General features: G+C 35.6%; 1 protein-coding gene across 1 annotated transcript in view; it reads left to right on the top strand.

Annotated features, from left to right (window-relative positions):
- LOC126235311 (uncharacterized) overlaps positions 1-18644 on the top strand; it is a 306085-nt gene that overhangs the window by 259697 nt on the left and 27744 nt on the right. The window contains exons 5-6 of the mRNA XM_049944033.1: positions 5010-5129; positions 7016-7158. Of these exons, the coding sequence (XP_049799990.1) occupies positions 5010-5129; positions 7016-7158 (263 nt within the window). The remainder of the gene's footprint in view (positions 1-5009; positions 5130-7015; positions 7159-18644) is intronic.

The following is an 18644-nucleotide window of genomic DNA, read 5'->3' as shown; positions in this document are numbered from 1 at the left end:
AGTAGAGTGTACTATGGAGAGGCTGTGTGCACATCTGAGACTGGAGACCTCTGCTGGTGCTAGCATCTTATGACTTCTGTGGCACACCGTACAGTTGTGTGCCTGGATCATAGGTGTGCAATCCTACACAGGTCACTACAAACTCCATGCTGTTCGGCTTTCTTGTTTAAAGTGTAGTCTCTCCAGTGTTTCTTTCCATGTAATTTTTCTTGAATTATTAAGGACTTATAGCAGTTGTTTGTCCAGTTCCTGGTCCCTTGCACTTCATAAGAATGATACAGTTTTTAGTACTGTTCATTCTAACAAGGAATATAAGATTATTTTACTGCCTGGGGGGATATGTTATTTGATGAGCCAATTGCTAAGGTGGGAAATATTTTGTAGCCCTCTATATTTGGTCAAATCCATCTGATGTCATTTTCCAGTTCCAGTTAGCCTTTCTAAAACTCTGGGTAGGGGAAGGGAACAGCTGATGGGAATGGTTATACCTAGTGTGATAACAACTGGTCAGTGTTGAGGTTTGTGAAGTTGTCCTCTATATCTCTACTAGCAGTATTTACTTGAGTTCCTATGCTTAACATAAAAAAGAAATTGTAGTTTATTACTCTCTGCCCAGTCTACTAAGGTTACACCTTGTCTGTTGTTCTTGCTGTTGTTGTTGTTGTTGTTGTTTACACGGAGTTGGTGCATAGGTCAAAATCTCTTATACATATACAATATTTGTGGAAAATGGGAAATTGGACCACTGTGCATTTAGGGTTTATGAATATTAACAATTACCATTTATTCAACTGTTACAGCAAGAACAAAAATATCTTGTGCAGAAGATGAACGTATTATTGAGACATTATCAATGCCTTTTCTAGTGCAAGCCACTTATAAAATATTGTTCTAAGAAGATTAAAAAGGATTTATTGGTGGTTCACTCCTATCCCAACTCCTGTAACACTGACAAATTGATTGAAAAGCAATTGTTGTAAATAATGATAATATCACACAAAATGAGTTCTGTGGAATATCTGACTTCTGCACATTATCAGAAACTTAATACTATTTGTGTGAGGAAGCACAATAAAAGTGTTTCAACATTGCTTGCCCACAGTAGCCTATGAATTGTCTGACAAATTACATTTACATGTTTGTGATAAGTTTTTATTAGTTTATACATGGAAAATGTGTTTCCAATTTTTTAAGTATTCCACATCCTTTAGGACCATTTCACTTAGGCTCTGTGGTACCTAGCTGAATGTATTGGTAGACTGAATGTGAAACATACAGGAATAAAGATCCACCACATTCAGAATCAGTCTTAGAAAACTATAAAGGTGTTTTTAAGCTGTGTTTTTAGGATTCAGAATATGGCCACAACAGTGATGTGCAAGCATTTCAGAATAGTATCTTTTAACAATATTTGCAGCAGGGACACCTTAATTTTCCAATATGTAAGTTTCCTTTGTATATCATCGTAGATGAGGCATTCAACTTTCTTCAAAAATGCCTTGAAACTATTTTCACAGAATCAGATGACACGAAGTCAAGAATACTGCACACCTTTTCGTCAAACTGATGAAAATCAGTAGACTGCACATTTAGTATGTTAGCATCTCAATCCAGAGCTACAAATATGGCAATGTGTTGCAACTCTTCCAAAGCTGATGTTATTAAAGCTATTTGTGTTTTACACAATGTTGTCTGAACATGTTATGGAACATTTTCAGGATCTAAGTGTACGAATACAAGATGAAAATTAAATTACAACCAAAAGAGACAACTACACAATATACTAAATATTTTTGCATGTTTTCATTTAATGGTGTTCCATCCCATCACATATAGGTACTGCATTCACCTAACACTTTCAAACATGAATTATGGTGCAAAAACCTGTAGTAGCAACTATTTCACAAGACAATGATTTAGGTACTTCACCTGCTACTAATATTATAAAATCTGTTACTGTGAAAAAAAAAAAATTGAAACGTTAAACTCTAAATCACCTTGCATTCCAATAGTTAAAATAAATGGCAACAGTAGTGCCACTCGTAGCTACAGACAGACATGATGCAGACCAAGAAGGGGCATGAAACAGAACCTCATCTCTTAATTATTTAGGAATAAAGGATACGACTCCCTGAAAGGCAGAAATGCTACTTCTTTGAAGGTACACAAACAAGTACATGTGTGTGTGTGTGTGTGTGTGTGTGTGTGTGTGTGTGGGGGGGGGGGGGGGGGGGTGTCATGTGCGCATGTTTTTCCTACAAGCTTGGAAAAGGAAATACATTCTGAAAGCTAGCCAAGCTCTGTACCTTCTGTTTGTGTACCTATCAACAACACATCACTCAACCAGAACTTTCTGTATGTTAACAGCACCGCATCTCTCCAACTCATACCTGCCACATCATGCCATGCCACTTATGTCAGCAATGTGCCTGAAGCTTAGTGGGAGAAACATTAACATGTTCTATTTCACTCTTCCTCCTTAGGAGAAGAGGCATAAGCTTGTGGGGATGTAACTCGATGGAGTTGCCCAGAACAGTATCACTGCCCTGAGGTAGCTCATCTAACCTCTCTGGACCTGCAGTTAGTTCTCTTTGATCGATGTTTGTGACAGCATTCTTTGTACCTTGCAGGACAATAAAATATACTGTATGATACCCTAAAATGTGAGGAAATCAATGGAAAATATATTTACATAAAAAATTCTGCAACACTCTTCCATTTTATTTAGTTCAAACAAACTGTGAGGACCTGATGTTAGATTTTCAGCTTCAAGAATCACACCCCTAGACAAGAGGAACTGGATCCATCTCAACATGACAAACTAAGTAAACTTTGAAGTTTATTGAAATCTTTGCTCCACACAAATCGTGATAAGAGACTTAAGCTAAGTTACTTGAAAAGGGTATTGTTTAATATGGACAATAAATGGAAGGAGGAAGGAGGGGAGAGATTACAAGTGGGGGCATTGACCATGATTAATTGGCTAATAATGAAGTTTTGTATGTTGCAGAAATTGTTGTATTTTGTTGATTTTTGAAATTTATGTACAAATAAATTTTTGACCACTGGGATCAAAACTGAAGGTTGCCCAACAAGGAATTTTTTTTTTTATACAAACAGTGATGACGTATTGCCAATAAAGATGGAATGGATCTAATGAAAGTGAGGATGACTTGACAAATACAACATCAAAAAGGAAAGATAGTACGAACTATTTGTGAAGTTAAGTTGTGTTGTGGACTCATGTGCTTGTTAATTAATGAACAGGGAAGAAAGCAAAAGTGAGGTAGAAATGGAAGCTGCAGGATCCAGTAAGGACATGTTTGAGCCGAGTAAAATTGTAGACAGTAAAGAAACAGTAAAGACTGATGTTTTTCAGGTAATTTTGGCAAAACTAGAGGAAATGAAGACGGATAACAATATCAAATTTAGTGCAGTTAATGAAATGCTAAATGATTTGCAGACTACTTCGGGGAGATTACAAAGCTCTTAGGGAGCACTCTTATACACATTATGCAGCACTGGTGATTTTGTTATTCTGTTGAGTCTCTGTTTATTATGAAACTTCAGAAGAACTGTTTATTTATTTATAGTAAGTGTTATGTACTTTTTTTGACACATTCTTCATTCCCATGAGTCGCCTACCTTATGGGCATAAAAATTTACATGGTACCTAATGTAATATGACATGAAAAAGAAAGAGAAGGAATTAAATACATAGCTGCTGAATAGGGAGGGAAAATGTTGTGTAGCATATTTTAAGATGATAATCAGTTATTTCAAGGTCCATATTGAAATATCATTTGTCAGTATCTAGTGTGGTGGAAATGTTATATTGGTCTCCTAATCAATGGGTGCAAAGACTGGCCTCTTTTTATTTCTGTTTCATACTGGGCATGATTTGTTTGTAGATCAAATAAATACTTATGAATCATGAACATATTTCTTTTAGATCTATAATCAACACTGAAGGAAATGAAATGAGTATCTGTTTTAGGTGATCTGTGAGATATGATGAGCGACTGACTGAATGAATGAATGAATGAATGGAATCACTCTGCTAATTTTGTGTTAACAGTATTGAACTGAGGCATGTTACATGAATTTCTCTTGTTCTGATTTTCTCACTTCTTCAGAGTAGATTCTGTGTTGGAATAATAATTATTTGAAGTAGATTACATGTCATGTGTGATATGTGTGTGCCTATAAAAATGCCAGCTTTTGTGGTTCCAAAACAGTTAACACCTTCACCATAAAAGTTGTATTTTTATATGAGTGTTCATCAGCATAAGTATCTGAAATTATTATGAAGAGTGTACTTTCTGCATTTGTTTGCTATGTCATTGACATAATCACCCTCACTGTGACTGTTGTGGAACCAACAAATAACTTTCAGACATCACCCATACAGCCAGTTGTGTACTGATTTTTTAACCTTTAAATGGGCAATAGCATGAAACTGTTAAAAAAATTATTATCAGTTACATTCAGTTAACCTGAAATTAAGTCCATGATCTAAGAAAATTAAAATACATTCATCAGTATGAAAGGAGAGTTGATAACACACATAATATTTATTCATGTACTACATTGTAATGTAAACAATAAAAAATCATGTTTCCTATTCTCATTTGTCCTTCTGCTATAAAATTATATGGGAGCTTAAATACTTTTCTGTCTTCTGTTGCTCAAAGAGTTTCAGTATTTGTGCTAAAAGAGTTTCAGTATTTGTTGGTGATGCATTGCCCTTGGTCACTAATATCTTGGTTAATGTATGTACTTTTATATGTGCCTATTAACATTTCTAAAATTTCATCTTCAGAATTTACATTACTAGTCACCAATTCTGTGTTGTCATTGTACAGTTTCCAAAAGGGAATTTTCCTTTTTATACAATTAGCCATCATTCAATTGTTTATTGGATTTACTTGTCTAATAATGTACTTGACTTTTTGAGTAATTTTTACAGTTCTGTCGCCTAACTGAAATGGGAACATCTTTTTTTCCAGTTTGGTTTGAACCTACAGATGTCTCAAAGTCCATAAAACCATTCAGAAGCAGCTTATGGAAGTCACTATATGCATTTTCACCCAACTTAAATGAGCTGAAAATGATGGCTAGAGAAGCAGGTATGATCTCTCCGTCCCTCCCTCCCTCCCTCTCCCTCCCCCCTCCCTCTCTAAATTACTTTTGTTACTAGAATATTCCCAGATACTAATGGATGTGACTGTTTCCAGTAATTTTCAGAGTACTGCGTAATCAAATGGTATGTCATTTACACCTATTTATGCACAATATGTTGTATTTCATCATGTTGGGCATGAACTGCCAATCCCATTATCAAGCACTGATCCTTTGTAAGTTTTCCTACTTTTTGTTATATTTTTCTTGAGGTTTTTGTATACATGTTTCATATAATTATTGGTGGAATTTAAAAATTTGCTACTGGGACTGTGCACTGTTTTAGCCATTTAGTAGTGTATATCGCATGAATTCCTGTCCCTACTACCTACTCTTACCTTTTGGACCCTCCAGGCTACAGCTGATAAGCTGAAATATCTCCCTAACACAACTACATCTTTTGGACCCTCCAGGCTACAGCTGATAAGCTGAAATCTCTCCCTAACACAACTACATCAGATAATTTATTCATGACTGTCTTCAATAACTTTCTGATATGTTGCATCACTGTGGTTCCTGAGATTGGTAGGAGGGGAGGGGGGGGGGGGGTCTGTAGAATCACCTAGTTACCTTGGTTGAACCATCTTTCACATTATTTACCTTGTTTCATATCCAGAATATGTACTAACTGTACAAGAGTTATTGTATTATTTACAGATATAAACATGCATCCACCATCAGTGTCCAACCTATCTTTATTACATTCCACTCAGAATTTAAAGGTTTGGAGAGCACTTATACTAGGAATAGATTTACAAAGCAGACACTGCAAAAGGAAAAAGTAACAGTTTTGTAAACACCTTCCTATAGTCCTTCAATCCAGTTTCCCCTAGAAAAATATATAAATGTGGAATTTTCATTTCTCATTTGATAGATCAGTCTCTCATTAATTTCGTATGACATTGAGTGTGGCAGCTGCAGATAGACAGTGCTGTGGTAACCAGCACTTGAGATGGGGGCAAGATGGGTAAGGAATATGTAGTGAAGAAATGTATAGAAGTCACATGATCTGGGTGGATCATTCTGTATATAGTTCAGGTGCCCACTAGGAAATGATTTTTCAACATCCAGTCCCTAAGTGTGTGAAATGAGTAGTCAACAATTATTTATTTAGGGTACTGATATGCAGAATTATTTCTCCAATTCTGTGTGGAATTACTACACAATGAGTGTGCTATGCAGCTTGTATCATGGCTGGTATGTAGAATTAACAATGTCTTTGGAAGGTATAATTATGAAGTATGAATGTACACCATTGTACTTTAGAAACTAGAAGTATGTACAACATACAGCTTCACAAAAACGTGGGATAAAATTTTGCAAATGAAAGAAACTTTCTCTGTTGCTATCTTTGTAGTGAACTTGAAAATGTTCCATCTTTGTCTCTCACATTGTAAATTTTTTGTTCACAACATATACAAGATGATGGCATTGTAAACCAAAACTGATTGCTGATGAGGTATTCTTATAAAACTAAAATATTGTTATCAAAATTTAAATCATATTTTTTATGATGCAGCAAACTGTTGTGCTTTTTATGAGAACAGAGCTTGCCTGTTTTGGTCACTTTCTTGTTTTATATTCTACACATATAATATCAGTTTGTGTGAATGGATTAGGATCTGTCATAAATTTTAATTTTGTTGGCTTCATGGCCAAATGTTGGATATCTGTATCTGCTAAGAATAATTTGTTCTTTATTTTGAAATTCTGAGACTGAAGCCCATCAAGTAAAGTAAAAGAATTTAATTTAAATTGTATGTTTCACATATAACTGCGCAACAATGTTTCACCATACAGAATGCCTGTTCCTTATTTCTGCTTTACATTGTAGGATTTCCAGTGAACATGAGCCTGAGCATTCAAAAATCTTCCCCAGAGGAAGTTCTTGAAGAAGTGACAAGACTTGGTAACTATTTAGTGAATGAAAGTATCAGCGCCACTGCTGTTGTCACTCTGGGAAATATTGGACTAGCTGTAAGTACCCTCCTTATTGATACTTAATTAGGTTATTGGATGGATGATCTTGTTTTACATCAGTCTGCTACCTTCATGTTTCCTGTTGCCTGTACTTTTCAGGCCATAACAACTTGTTTGGTCAGCCTGATGCATATCTGGTATTTCTTGTGGTTTTTCCTTCATGATTCAAGCCTGTGACTTCTGCAGCACACATAAGTTCTGAATCATGAAAAATGTTACAATATTTCAAGAATTTTAATATTGTAACATTTCTTGTTTCATTGACAAGTGCGTATTTCTTTGACATCATTGATCACAAAATATTGCTTATAAAAACTGAACAGTATGGACTTAAAAAAAAAATTGAATCCTTCCCAAGCAGCTGTATACAGAAGGTCAATGTGACATACGCCTTAGTTAAATAACTGAAATCCTATTTGATAGTAAACCTGTTAAGCAAGATGTGCCTCAGGGCTCAATACTGGGACCTCTGCAATTTGTCCTGCATATCACTGACTTGAGCCAGAATGTAGATGCCCACAGAACCATCATGTTTGCAGATGACACAACTGTAATTCTCAAAGAGGACAACACAGGGGCACCACAGAGAATAGTGAACTTGGCTACTGAATAATTCAGTGACTGGCGTACATAAGACGTACCATTAATGCTAAGGAGACGGTGTAACGATTCATTGATGAATGAATGCAAAATTTTCATGCTTCAGAAAATTTATTCACATTAATTGACAATAATTAACATCCGAACTGCACACTCGTCATGTAAACAAAACGCAGAGAGACTTCACTGATCACTTAGACTTCCAAAAGTAACTTTAAAAACTGACTGTTGCAGCATCACTGCATTGCTTTAAGTAGAATTTTAACAATAGCTTCCGAAATAAAGCATTATTAATTTTGTACAATTTTGATGTTACAATTAAAATTTACAAAATGTGAAGAAACTGATGTTACAGCCAAATAAGGTATAAAATACAATATTGAATGACAAACTTTTATAGTAATATCTTTAGTTTTCCATAAGAAAATCATTCTGATCTTTAGTTACTCTAATGTTTCTCATATTGTTTTAGTTATATAATTAATTACAGTTTGGATTTGGTTACTGAAATGTAATGGTAGTACATAGCTAGTGCTTTACCCAATTAAATACATAGAATGCACAAATAAGGCCTCAAATTCTGGAAATTGGAAAACTGTGAGATGTAAACAATTGGAGAGTTAATTAGAAATGTAATTACAAACAAAGAATATTAATTACAGAGGAAGACATAAAAATAAATAGCAAATGAAAATACATCGCTTGGTAATAACTTTTAAGCTGTTTCTCAAGTTAGTCAGGTCTAAGGTTACTGAATTTTTAGATTACCAAATGGTTAATTAGAAGCGTTGATTTTTTATGTTTAAGATCTGTGCAGTCTCCAGCTATTTATTTCTGAGGACTTATTACTTCAATTTCTTGATTAGTTACTTAATTTAGTATATGTACATAATTTTATCAATGACAACGATCCACCGATAATTACGACAACACACGTCCTTCCAGAACATTCCACACACCTTTGCAATAAGTATCAATTTTTTTATCAAATAGGACAAAATGATATACATAAAGACACACATACAAGGCCTTAGGAAGCACTGAATTGTCTGATAGCTATCCGGACGCATATAAAAAAAGGTGGTACCGAACATTTCATATGAGTCCTGGGGGAGGCTGTATCGTTATACATCTCTCCAGCCATTCTTACAAGTATTACTTGTATGAATGACTTAAATACATACACATAGTCCAAAAGAAATCAAAAAAGTTTTCTGTTCTTAGATGTTACTCCAGTCACTGGTTCACATTGCATCTCTTAAGGAATTGGCAGCTCACAATCATCAGTTCTTTTGTGCTGTCCATCTTGTGCCTGCAACCCCTCTTTTTCAGTATGTCTTTACGCTGCAATAGCACAGTCCACTATCAGTTTCACAGTTTTTTTACATTTTCACTTCCAGGTCAGGTAAGGATCTTGGATACAGTTCTCTAGGTAGGAACAGGGATGAACTCATTACTCAATGCACTCATGTAGGTTACAATTAAAGTCAATTAAGCACCTTTAAACTGTAAAGATTTAGCTATATACAAATTAAAGTCAATGAACCAAAATTAATTATACATGTATCCTTTCTTTTTGATTAATATTTCAGTATATTCTACTATACAGTAGATTATTTGACCCATCACCCCTTCCAGATCTCATTTAACTCTTTATCATATCAAACAAACTCACAGACTGCTCCTCATCACACCATCTTGTAATAACAAACTTTTCACAAAATGTCTTTTGTCACAGTTCAACTTGTCCATTTAGTAACACATGTACATCTTTACCATTGTCCATTTGTTCATCTCATTAGCAAATTCATAAAATCGTGATAATGCCTGTAATTCTCAAAGAAGCACCCACAATTCAAATATATGCTCTACAGAGTATAACTACAATCACTGTAATTGAAAGGTGCAATAGTGCATACAATAACCCGTTGGTGGTAGTTTCCAAATGTGATGGTGGAGTAAGACTTGTGCTCGATTCAAGACATTTAAACAAATACCTTGAGAGGGAAACTGATCAACCTGAGAACATAGATGAGTTATTACATAAGGTTGAACATATGAAGTACATGTCTAGTTTAGACTTAAAGCTGGTTTCCATCAGCTACCACTGGAGATTCAGTCTAGAAATATACAGCATTTTTGTAAGGAGTCGGTTGGTAGGACATGTTCTGAGGCATCTAGGGATCACCAATTTAGTATTGGAGGGCATCGTGGAGGGTAAAAATCGTAGAGGGAGACAAAAAGATGAAGACACTAACCAGATTCAGAAGGATGTAGGCTGCAGTACGTACTGGGATATGAAGAAGCTTGCACAGGATAGAGTAGCATGGAGAGCTGCATCAAACCAGTCTCAGGACTGAAGACCACAACAACAACAACCCATCTCAAAAAGAAAAGCTGTGAAGGAAGAACTACAAAAGACGGAAGAGTGGGAAGTATTCACATTTCTAATTTGTCAATCACTATATTCCCATTCCCATTTCTATAGTTGATCCATCTATTATCACTTCTATTGCAACCACTACTATTATTCTGAATTTCATTGTCACTCCTTCCTTGATTCATGCTTTGATTCCACCCCCCAGATGGTTGATCACCAAATCTGCCATTACTTAACCTCCCATTTCTCTCAAAGGCTCTATCCAACTTATGGACATACCGCAAGAACTGATCTACTGAATCATCTGGTCTATAAATCAACTCCTACTGTACTCTTTTCGATAATCTCCTATTTAAGGCACTATTTGTATTAGTTCATCAAAAGATTTATCTAAGTGTACTAATTTCCTCAATTGGTATTCACAAAAACCCTTCAAGCTACCTTCACCTTCCCTGCACATTCGACCATTCAGAAACTCACTCTTAATGTCATCATATGACATGGTACAATTAACATTCTGATTGGTCCATGAGATTGCTTCTCCATCCAAAAATCGCTTAATGAATTTAATTCTAACATTGTCTGTCATGTCATAACTAAAAATATTTTTGACAATTCTGTAAAAAATCAACAGGATGCAATTTACCCTCTCCTAGAAAGCATTTTAAAGGTATGTCACCCCTACACAATTAATATTGCTAACAAAATTTCTTTGAGCTACACCCTCTTGTAGATCTACAACATTACTTTTACACAAATCTATTTTTTCATCATACTTAGTTCTACATTACTTATTTGATTGGAAATGTCTAAGTTTTAGCTCAGAGTTCCTTTTGTAAGCTTCTACTTTCTCTTCCAACAGTCTCCTAGTCTGAACAACCTCTACTTTAAGTTGAGAATTTTCTACTTCTACATGTTTATCTAGTTTTCAATCTCTCCTCATTTTTGGACAACTCTTCTGTGAAATTAGTTTTTAATATCTCTAACCTTCCTTCTACTGCTCCTACACAAGTATTTAGTTCACCCTGTTCTGTCTCAACAGTAATTCTTAGTGCTGCCACACCCTCCTGGATTTCCCTAATCTATTTAGTGATTTCAGTAACAGTATTCTTTAATTCCACCATTTGTTCACTGAACTGCTAACTTAACTGTAGACCATGTTGACCAATATCCTTAATCTGTCCCATTTGCTCCTTTGCTTCTTGCCTAATCTGTCCCATGTGTTCCTTCACTTCTTTCATATGCTGCATTAATAACATTAACAAATCAGCTCCGCCTACTCTTCCCTGTGCAATTGGAGTACTTGTGGCGACATTTTCACTGGAACCCTCTCCACCAAAGCTTCAATCTACACTTTAATTACTATTGGAAAATAGTTCACTGATACTTGCTCCTAGATCCGAAGTGTTTTTTACAGATTCACTACTAACTCCTTTTTTCTCACTCACTTTTACATAGTCTTTATCAGCCATAGTAAATTATAAAATATAAAACTTCCCACAGAAATGTTTGTCACTTTCACAAAACACTAATTAAGAAAATAAACTGTTACTCATCTGATGAATGATGGTGCTGTCTAAGAATTTGGTCCTTTTATTATTATTATTTATTTCTTTTCTCAGACGTTATGTCTGGTCAAAAATGGAAAGTGACGCAGACCTTCATCAAGCGTAACTTCCTTTTAACTGTATGGTATATGTTACATTGCATTTACGAACTTTCGGGTAATTGAACATGTATCAATAATTACAGACTTCTGTAGTTGTATATATATGTTTGGATGTAGCTGTATTGCGTTGATGCACTGGTGGATATTGTGTGGTATGACTCCTGTAGTTGATAGTATAATTGGTATAATGTCAACTTTATCCTGATGCCACATGTCCTTGACTTCCTCAGCCAGATGGATGTATTTTTCAATTTTTTCTCCTGTTTTCTTCTGCATGTTTGTTTTATTGGGTATGGATATTTCGATTAGTTGTGTTAATTTCTTCTTTTTATTGGTGAGTATGATGTCAGGTTTGTTATGTGGTGGTGTTTTATCTGTTATAATGGTTCTGTTCCAGTATAATTTGTATTCATCATTCTCCAATACATTTTGTGGTGCATACTTGTGTGTGAAGGAGAAAATATAAAAATGCAGTAAATGAAGCAGGCAAAAAGGAATACAAACGTCTCAAAAATGAGATCGACAGGAAGTGCAAAATGGCTAAGCAGGGATGGCTAGAGGACAAATGTAAGGATGTAGAGGCTTGTCTCACTAGGGGTAAGATAGATATTGCCTACAGGAAAATTAAAGAGACCTTTGGAGAGAAGAGAACCACTTGTATGAATATCAAGAGCTCAGATGGAAACCCAGTTCTAAGCAAAGAAGGGAAAGCAGAAAGGTGGAAGGAGTATATAGAGGGTTTATACAAGGGCGATGTACTTGAGGACAATATTATGGAAATGGAAGAGGATGTAGATGAAGATGAAATGGGAGATAAGACACTGCGTGAAGAGTTTGACAGAGCACTGAAAGACCTGAATCGAAACAAGGCCCCGGGAGCAGACAATATTCCATTAGAAATACTGATGGCCTTGGAAGAGCCAGTCATGACAAAACTCTACCATCTGGTGAGCAAGATGTATGAGACAGGCAAAATACCCTCAGACTTCAAGAAGAATATAATAATTCCAATCCCAAAGAAAGCAGGTGTTGACAAATGTGAAAATTACCGAACTATCAGTTTAATAAGTCACAGCTGCAAAATACTAACGTGAATTCTTTACAGACGAATGGAAAAACTGGTAGAAGCGGACCTCGGGGAAGATCAGTTTGGATTCCGTAGAAATGTTGGAACACGTGAGGCAATACTAATCTTACAACTTATCTTAGAAGAAAGATTAAGAAAAGGAAAATCTACGTTTCTAGCATTTGTAGACTTAGAGAAAGCTTTTGACAACGTTAACTGGAATACTCTCTTTCAAATTCTGAAGGTGGCAGGGGTAAAATACAAGGAGCGAAAGGCTATTTACAATTTGTACAGAAACCAGATGGCAGTTATAAGAGTCGAGGGGCATGAAAGGGAAGCAGTGGTTGGGAAAGGAGTGAGACAGGGTTGTAGCCTCTCCCTGATGTTATTAAATCTGTAAATTGAGCAAGCAGTAAAGGAAACAAAAGAAAATTCGGAGTAGGTATTAAAATTCATGGAGAAGAAATAAAAACTTTGAGGTTTGCCGATGACATTGTAATTCTGTCAGAGACAGCAAAGGACTTGGAAGAGCAGTTGAACGGAATGGGCAGTGTCTTGAAAGGAGGATATAAGATGAACATCAACAAAAGCAAAACGAAGATAATGGATTGTAGTCAAATTAAATCAGGTGATGCTGAGGGGATTAGATTAGGAAATGAGACACTTAAAGTAGTAAAGGAGTTTTGCTATTTAGGGAGTAAAATAACTGATGATGGTCGAAGTAGAGAGGATATAAAATGTAGACTGGCAATGGAAAGGAAATCGTTTCTGAAGAAGAGAAATTTGTTAACATCTAGTATAGATTTAAGTGTCAGGAAGTCGTTTCTGAAAGTATTTGTATGGAGTGTAGCCATGTATGGAAGTGAAACATGGACGATAACCAGTTTGGACAAGAAGAGAATAGAATCTTTCGAAATGTGGTGCTACAGAAGAATGCTGAAGATAAGGTGGGTAGATCACATAACTAATGAGGAGGTATTGAATAGGATTGGGGAGAAGAGAAGTTTGTGGCACAACTTGACTAGAAGAAGGGATCGGTTGGTAGGACATGTTTTGAGGCATCAAGGTATCACAAATTTAGCATTGGAGGGCAGGGTGGAGGGTAAAAATCATAGAGGGAGACCAAGAGATGAATACACTAAGCAGATTCAGAAGGATGTAGGTTGCAGTAGGTACTAGGAGATGATGAAGCTTGCACAGGATAGAGTAGCATGGAGAGCTGCATCAAACCAGTCTCAGGACTGAAGACCACAACAAAAACAACAACTACTTGTGTGTGGGAACGTGTTGTTTTATAAGTTTATGTTGTAAGGCAAGCTGTTGATGTATTATTTATGCTACATTGTCATGTCTTCTGGGGTATTCTGTATTTGCCAGTATTGTACATCTGCTTGTGATGTGATCTATTGTTTATATTTGTTGTTTGCAAAGTCTGCATTTATCTGTTGTGGTATTGGGATCTTTAATAATATGCTTGTTGTAATATCTGGTGTTTATTGTTTGATCCTGTATTGCAATCATGAATCCTTCCTTCTCACTGTATATATTGCCTTTTCTTAGCCATGTGTTGGATGCATCTTGATCGATGTGTGGCTGTGTTAGATGATAGAGGTGCTTGCCATGTAGTGTTTTCTTTGTTTTCTTTTTCCAATTTACTTTCTTCGTATCTGTTGATGTTATGTGATCTAAAGGGTTGTAGGGGTGGTTATGAAATTACAGTGGTGTAGCCGATGTATTTATATGAGTGATTGCTTTGTGTATTTTGCTAGTTTCTGCTCGTTCTAGAAAGAATTTTCTTAAATTGTCTACCTGTCCATAGGGGGTTGGGTTGTTTGGGAAGGGGACCAGACAGCGAGGTCATCGGTCTCATCAGATTAGGGAAGGACTGGGAAGGAAGTCGGCCGTGCCCTTTCAAAGGAACCATCCCGGCATTTGCCTGGAGCGATTTAGGGAAATTACGGAAAACCTAAATCAGGATGGCCGGACACGGGATTGAACCATCGTCCTCCCGAATGCGAGTCCAGTGTTTAACCACTATGCCACCTCGCTCGGTACCTGTCCATAATGTAGGTTTTTTTATGTCGATAAATCCCCTTCCTCCTTCCTTTCTGCTTAATGTGAATCTTTCTGTTGCTGAATGTATGTGATGTATTCTGTATTTGTGGCATTGTGATCGTGTAAGTGTATTGAGTGCTTCTAGGTCTGTGTTACTCCATTTCACTACTCCAAATGAGTAGGTCAATATTGGTATAGCATAAGTATTTATAGCTTTTGTCCTGTTTCTTGCTGTCAATTCTGTTTTCAGTATTATTGTTAGTCTTTGTCTATATTTTTCTTTCAGTTCTTCTTTAATATTTGTATTATCTATTCCTATTTTTTTGTCTATATCCTAGATATTTATAGGCATCTGTTTTTTCCATCGCTTCTATGCAGTCGCTGTGGTTATCCAGTATGTAATCTTCTTCTTTAGTGTGTTTTCCCTTGACTATACTATTTTTCTTACATTTGTCTGTTCCAAAAGCCATATTTATCATTGGTGAATACTCCTGTTATCTTTAGTAATTGGTTGAGTTGTTGATTTGTTGCTGCCAGTAATATTACATTATCCATGTATAGCAAATGTGTAATTTTGTGTGGGTATGTTCCAGTGATATTGTATCCATAATTTGTATTATTTAGCATGTTGGATAGTGGGTTCAGAGCAAGGCAGAACCAGAAAGGACTTAATGAGTCTCCTTGGTATATTCCACGCTTAATCTGTTTTGGCTGTGATGTGATATTATTTGAATTTGTTTGGATATTAAGTGTGTTTTTCCAATTTTTCATTACTATGTTTAGGAACTGTATCAATTTAGGATCTACTTTGTATATTTCCAATATTTGTAGTAACCATGATGTATGCGTAGTGTAGCGACCTTTGTTTAGTTTTAGCTTGATATGTCACCTCTGCATCTATTATCAGTTGCTCTTTACGTCCTCGTGCTCCTTTGCAACAGCCTTTTTGTTCTTCATTTATAATTTTGTTCTGTGTTGTATGTGTCATTAGTTTCGGTGTAATGACTGAAGTTAATATTTTGTATATTGTTGGTAGGCATGTTATGGGGTGATATTTACCTGGGTTTGCTGTGTCTGCTTGATCTTTAGGTTTCAGATAAGTTATTCCTTGTGTAAGTGTATCAGGGAATGTGTATGGGTCTGCACTGTAACTGTTAAATAATTTAGTTAGATGTGAATGTGTTGAGGTGAACTTCTTTAGCCAGAAATTTGCTATTTTATCTTTTCCAGGGGCTTTCCAGTTGTGCGTAGAATTAATTGCTTGGGTGACTTCATGTTGCAAAATGATCACTTCAGGCATTTGTGGTATCATATTGTATGTGTCTGTTTCTGCTTGTATCCACCGTGCATGCCTGTTATGTTGTACCGGGTTTGACCATATGTTGCTCCAGAAGTGTTCCATGTCTGTTACGTTTGGTGGATTGTCTATTTTAATGTGTGTGTTATTGTCTGGTAAAATTTCTTTTGGTTTGTGTTGAATGTTTGGTTTTGTTTCCTTCTATTTTCACTTTTTTCATATCTTCTAAGTCGTTTGGCCAATGCTTGTAATTTCTGCTTCTTTTCATCTAATTGCTCTATCGCTTCTTGTTGTGAGATTTTACCTAACCTTTTTCGTTTTTTTCTGACATTTCGTTTCTTATAAATTGTGTTAGCTGTCCGATGTCTTTTCTCAGTTTTTCTATTCTGATCTGTAGCCTGTGTTGCCATGCTGGTTTTGTGGGTTTCTTCTGTGTGTTGGTTGGTTGTGATCTCTGCCTAGTGTGTATATTTAGTGTAGTGAGTGCTCCTATATAAACCAGTAGTTGTAACTCTTCCATAGTTGTGTTTTCATTTATTTTGTTGTGTATGATTGTGTTGATAGTTTTTATTGTTGTTTCGACTTGTGGGTTATTTGGTGGTCTATGCAAGAATGGTCTAATGTCTGTATTAGTGTCTTTGTATTCTATATATGTCAGCTGAAATTTTTCTTCTATATCTACAATATGTGTCACTTCGTGTTCTATTTGTGCTTGTTCTGGTGGAAGTCTTAAGATTTCGTTTTCCTCTGATTGTTTAATTGATGCGTGTTGTTCTTTGTTTGTTTGCTCTGGGATGTTTGAGTCCATTACTGTATTTTCTTCTTCTTCTGATTGCACATTATTTTGTTCCAGTATTTGTTGTACTTGTTGTTTGATGTTTTATAATTCTGACTGGGGTATCCTGTTATTTTTGATTATTACACGGATCTGATCAGCTAGTCGTTGTTCTGTTAAAAATTTTAATTCTGGGTATCTGGTAATAAATGTTGTGTGTACTTGTGATCTGTATCCAGTTGTGTTGGTTCCTAGGTTTGTTGCTTGGTAATAACAGAACATTAGGTGTCGATTAACTTCATCTGACCATCTCATCTTCTGTCTTTGTTTTCCTTCTAGGGTGGTTGCAGGAAGCATATCCTGCAAAACACCTCTATTTGGATTTAAATCATTTTCCAGTTGGCTAGCTGTGTCGTTATCATTGTGGGCGGGCATAGGGTTCAAGCGTCGTCCCCGACCATGACGGCGCTTGTCCGAGGCTTCTTTAGTTCTGTCCTGAACCAACTAATCACACTAAAAGGGGGGTTAGCCCTATTAGTGATTTTTCTTTTCGTCGCCTTTTACGACTGGCAGAACATACCGGAGACCTATTCTTTTCCCGGGCCTCCATGAGGTTTATTATTATTATTATTATTATTATTATTATTATTATTATTATTATTATTACTATCATCATCCACACCAACACTTCCCATGTAGCAACATCCATTTGTTCTGTGTGTCGATAACACAAAATTTTTTCAAGACAATTTATGTTTGGCATTTGTCTTATGTTTACCTGGAGCAGTCACTTGTTAAACATATTTCCACATTTCAAACATTGATCCCAGCTCAACTCCACCAAATGTAACGATTCACGTAGAATTTTACTTAACTTAGGTTTCTTCTGCCTGGTCCATTGATGAATGGATGCAAAATTTTCATACTTCACAAAATTTATTCACATTAATTGACATCTGAACTGAGCTCTCTTCATGTAAGCAAAACACAGACTGACTTCACTGATCTCTTTGGCTTCCAAAAGTAACTTCAAAAACTCACTTGTTGCAACATCGCTGTATATAGAATTTTACAATAGCTTCCGAAATAAAGCATTATTAATTTTGTACAATTTTGATGTTACAATTAAAATTTACAAAATGTGAAGAAACTGATGTTACAGCCAAATAAGGTATAAAATACAATATTGAATGACAAACTTTTATAGTAATATCTTTAGTTTTCCATAAGAAAATCATTCTGATCTTTAGTTACTCTAATGTTTCTCATATTGTTTTAGTTATATAATTAATTACAGTTTGGATTTGGTTACTATAATGTAATGGTAGTGCATAGCCCGTGCTTTATCTGATTAAATACATAGAATGCACAAATAAGGCCTCAAATTCTGGAAATTGGAAAACTGTGAGGTGTAAACAATTGAGAAGTTAATTAGAAATGTAATCAGAAAAATATTAATTACAGAGGAAGACATAAAAATAAATAACAAATGAAAATACATTACTTGGTAATAACTTTTAAGCTGTTTCTCAAGATAGTCAGGTCTAAGGTTACTGGATTTTTAGATTACCATTTTGTTAATTAGAAGCATTGATTTTTTTATGCTAACATCTCTGCAGTATCTAGTTATTTATTTCTAAG

This window comes from Schistocerca nitens, chromosome 2 (assembly GCF_023898315.1).
Source record: "Schistocerca nitens isolate TAMUIC-IGC-003100 chromosome 2, iqSchNite1.1, whole genome shotgun sequence".
Lineage (NCBI taxonomy): Eukaryota > Metazoa > Arthropoda > Insecta > Orthoptera > Acrididae > Schistocerca > Schistocerca nitens.
This window is presented reverse-complemented; position numbering and strand designations above follow the sequence as displayed.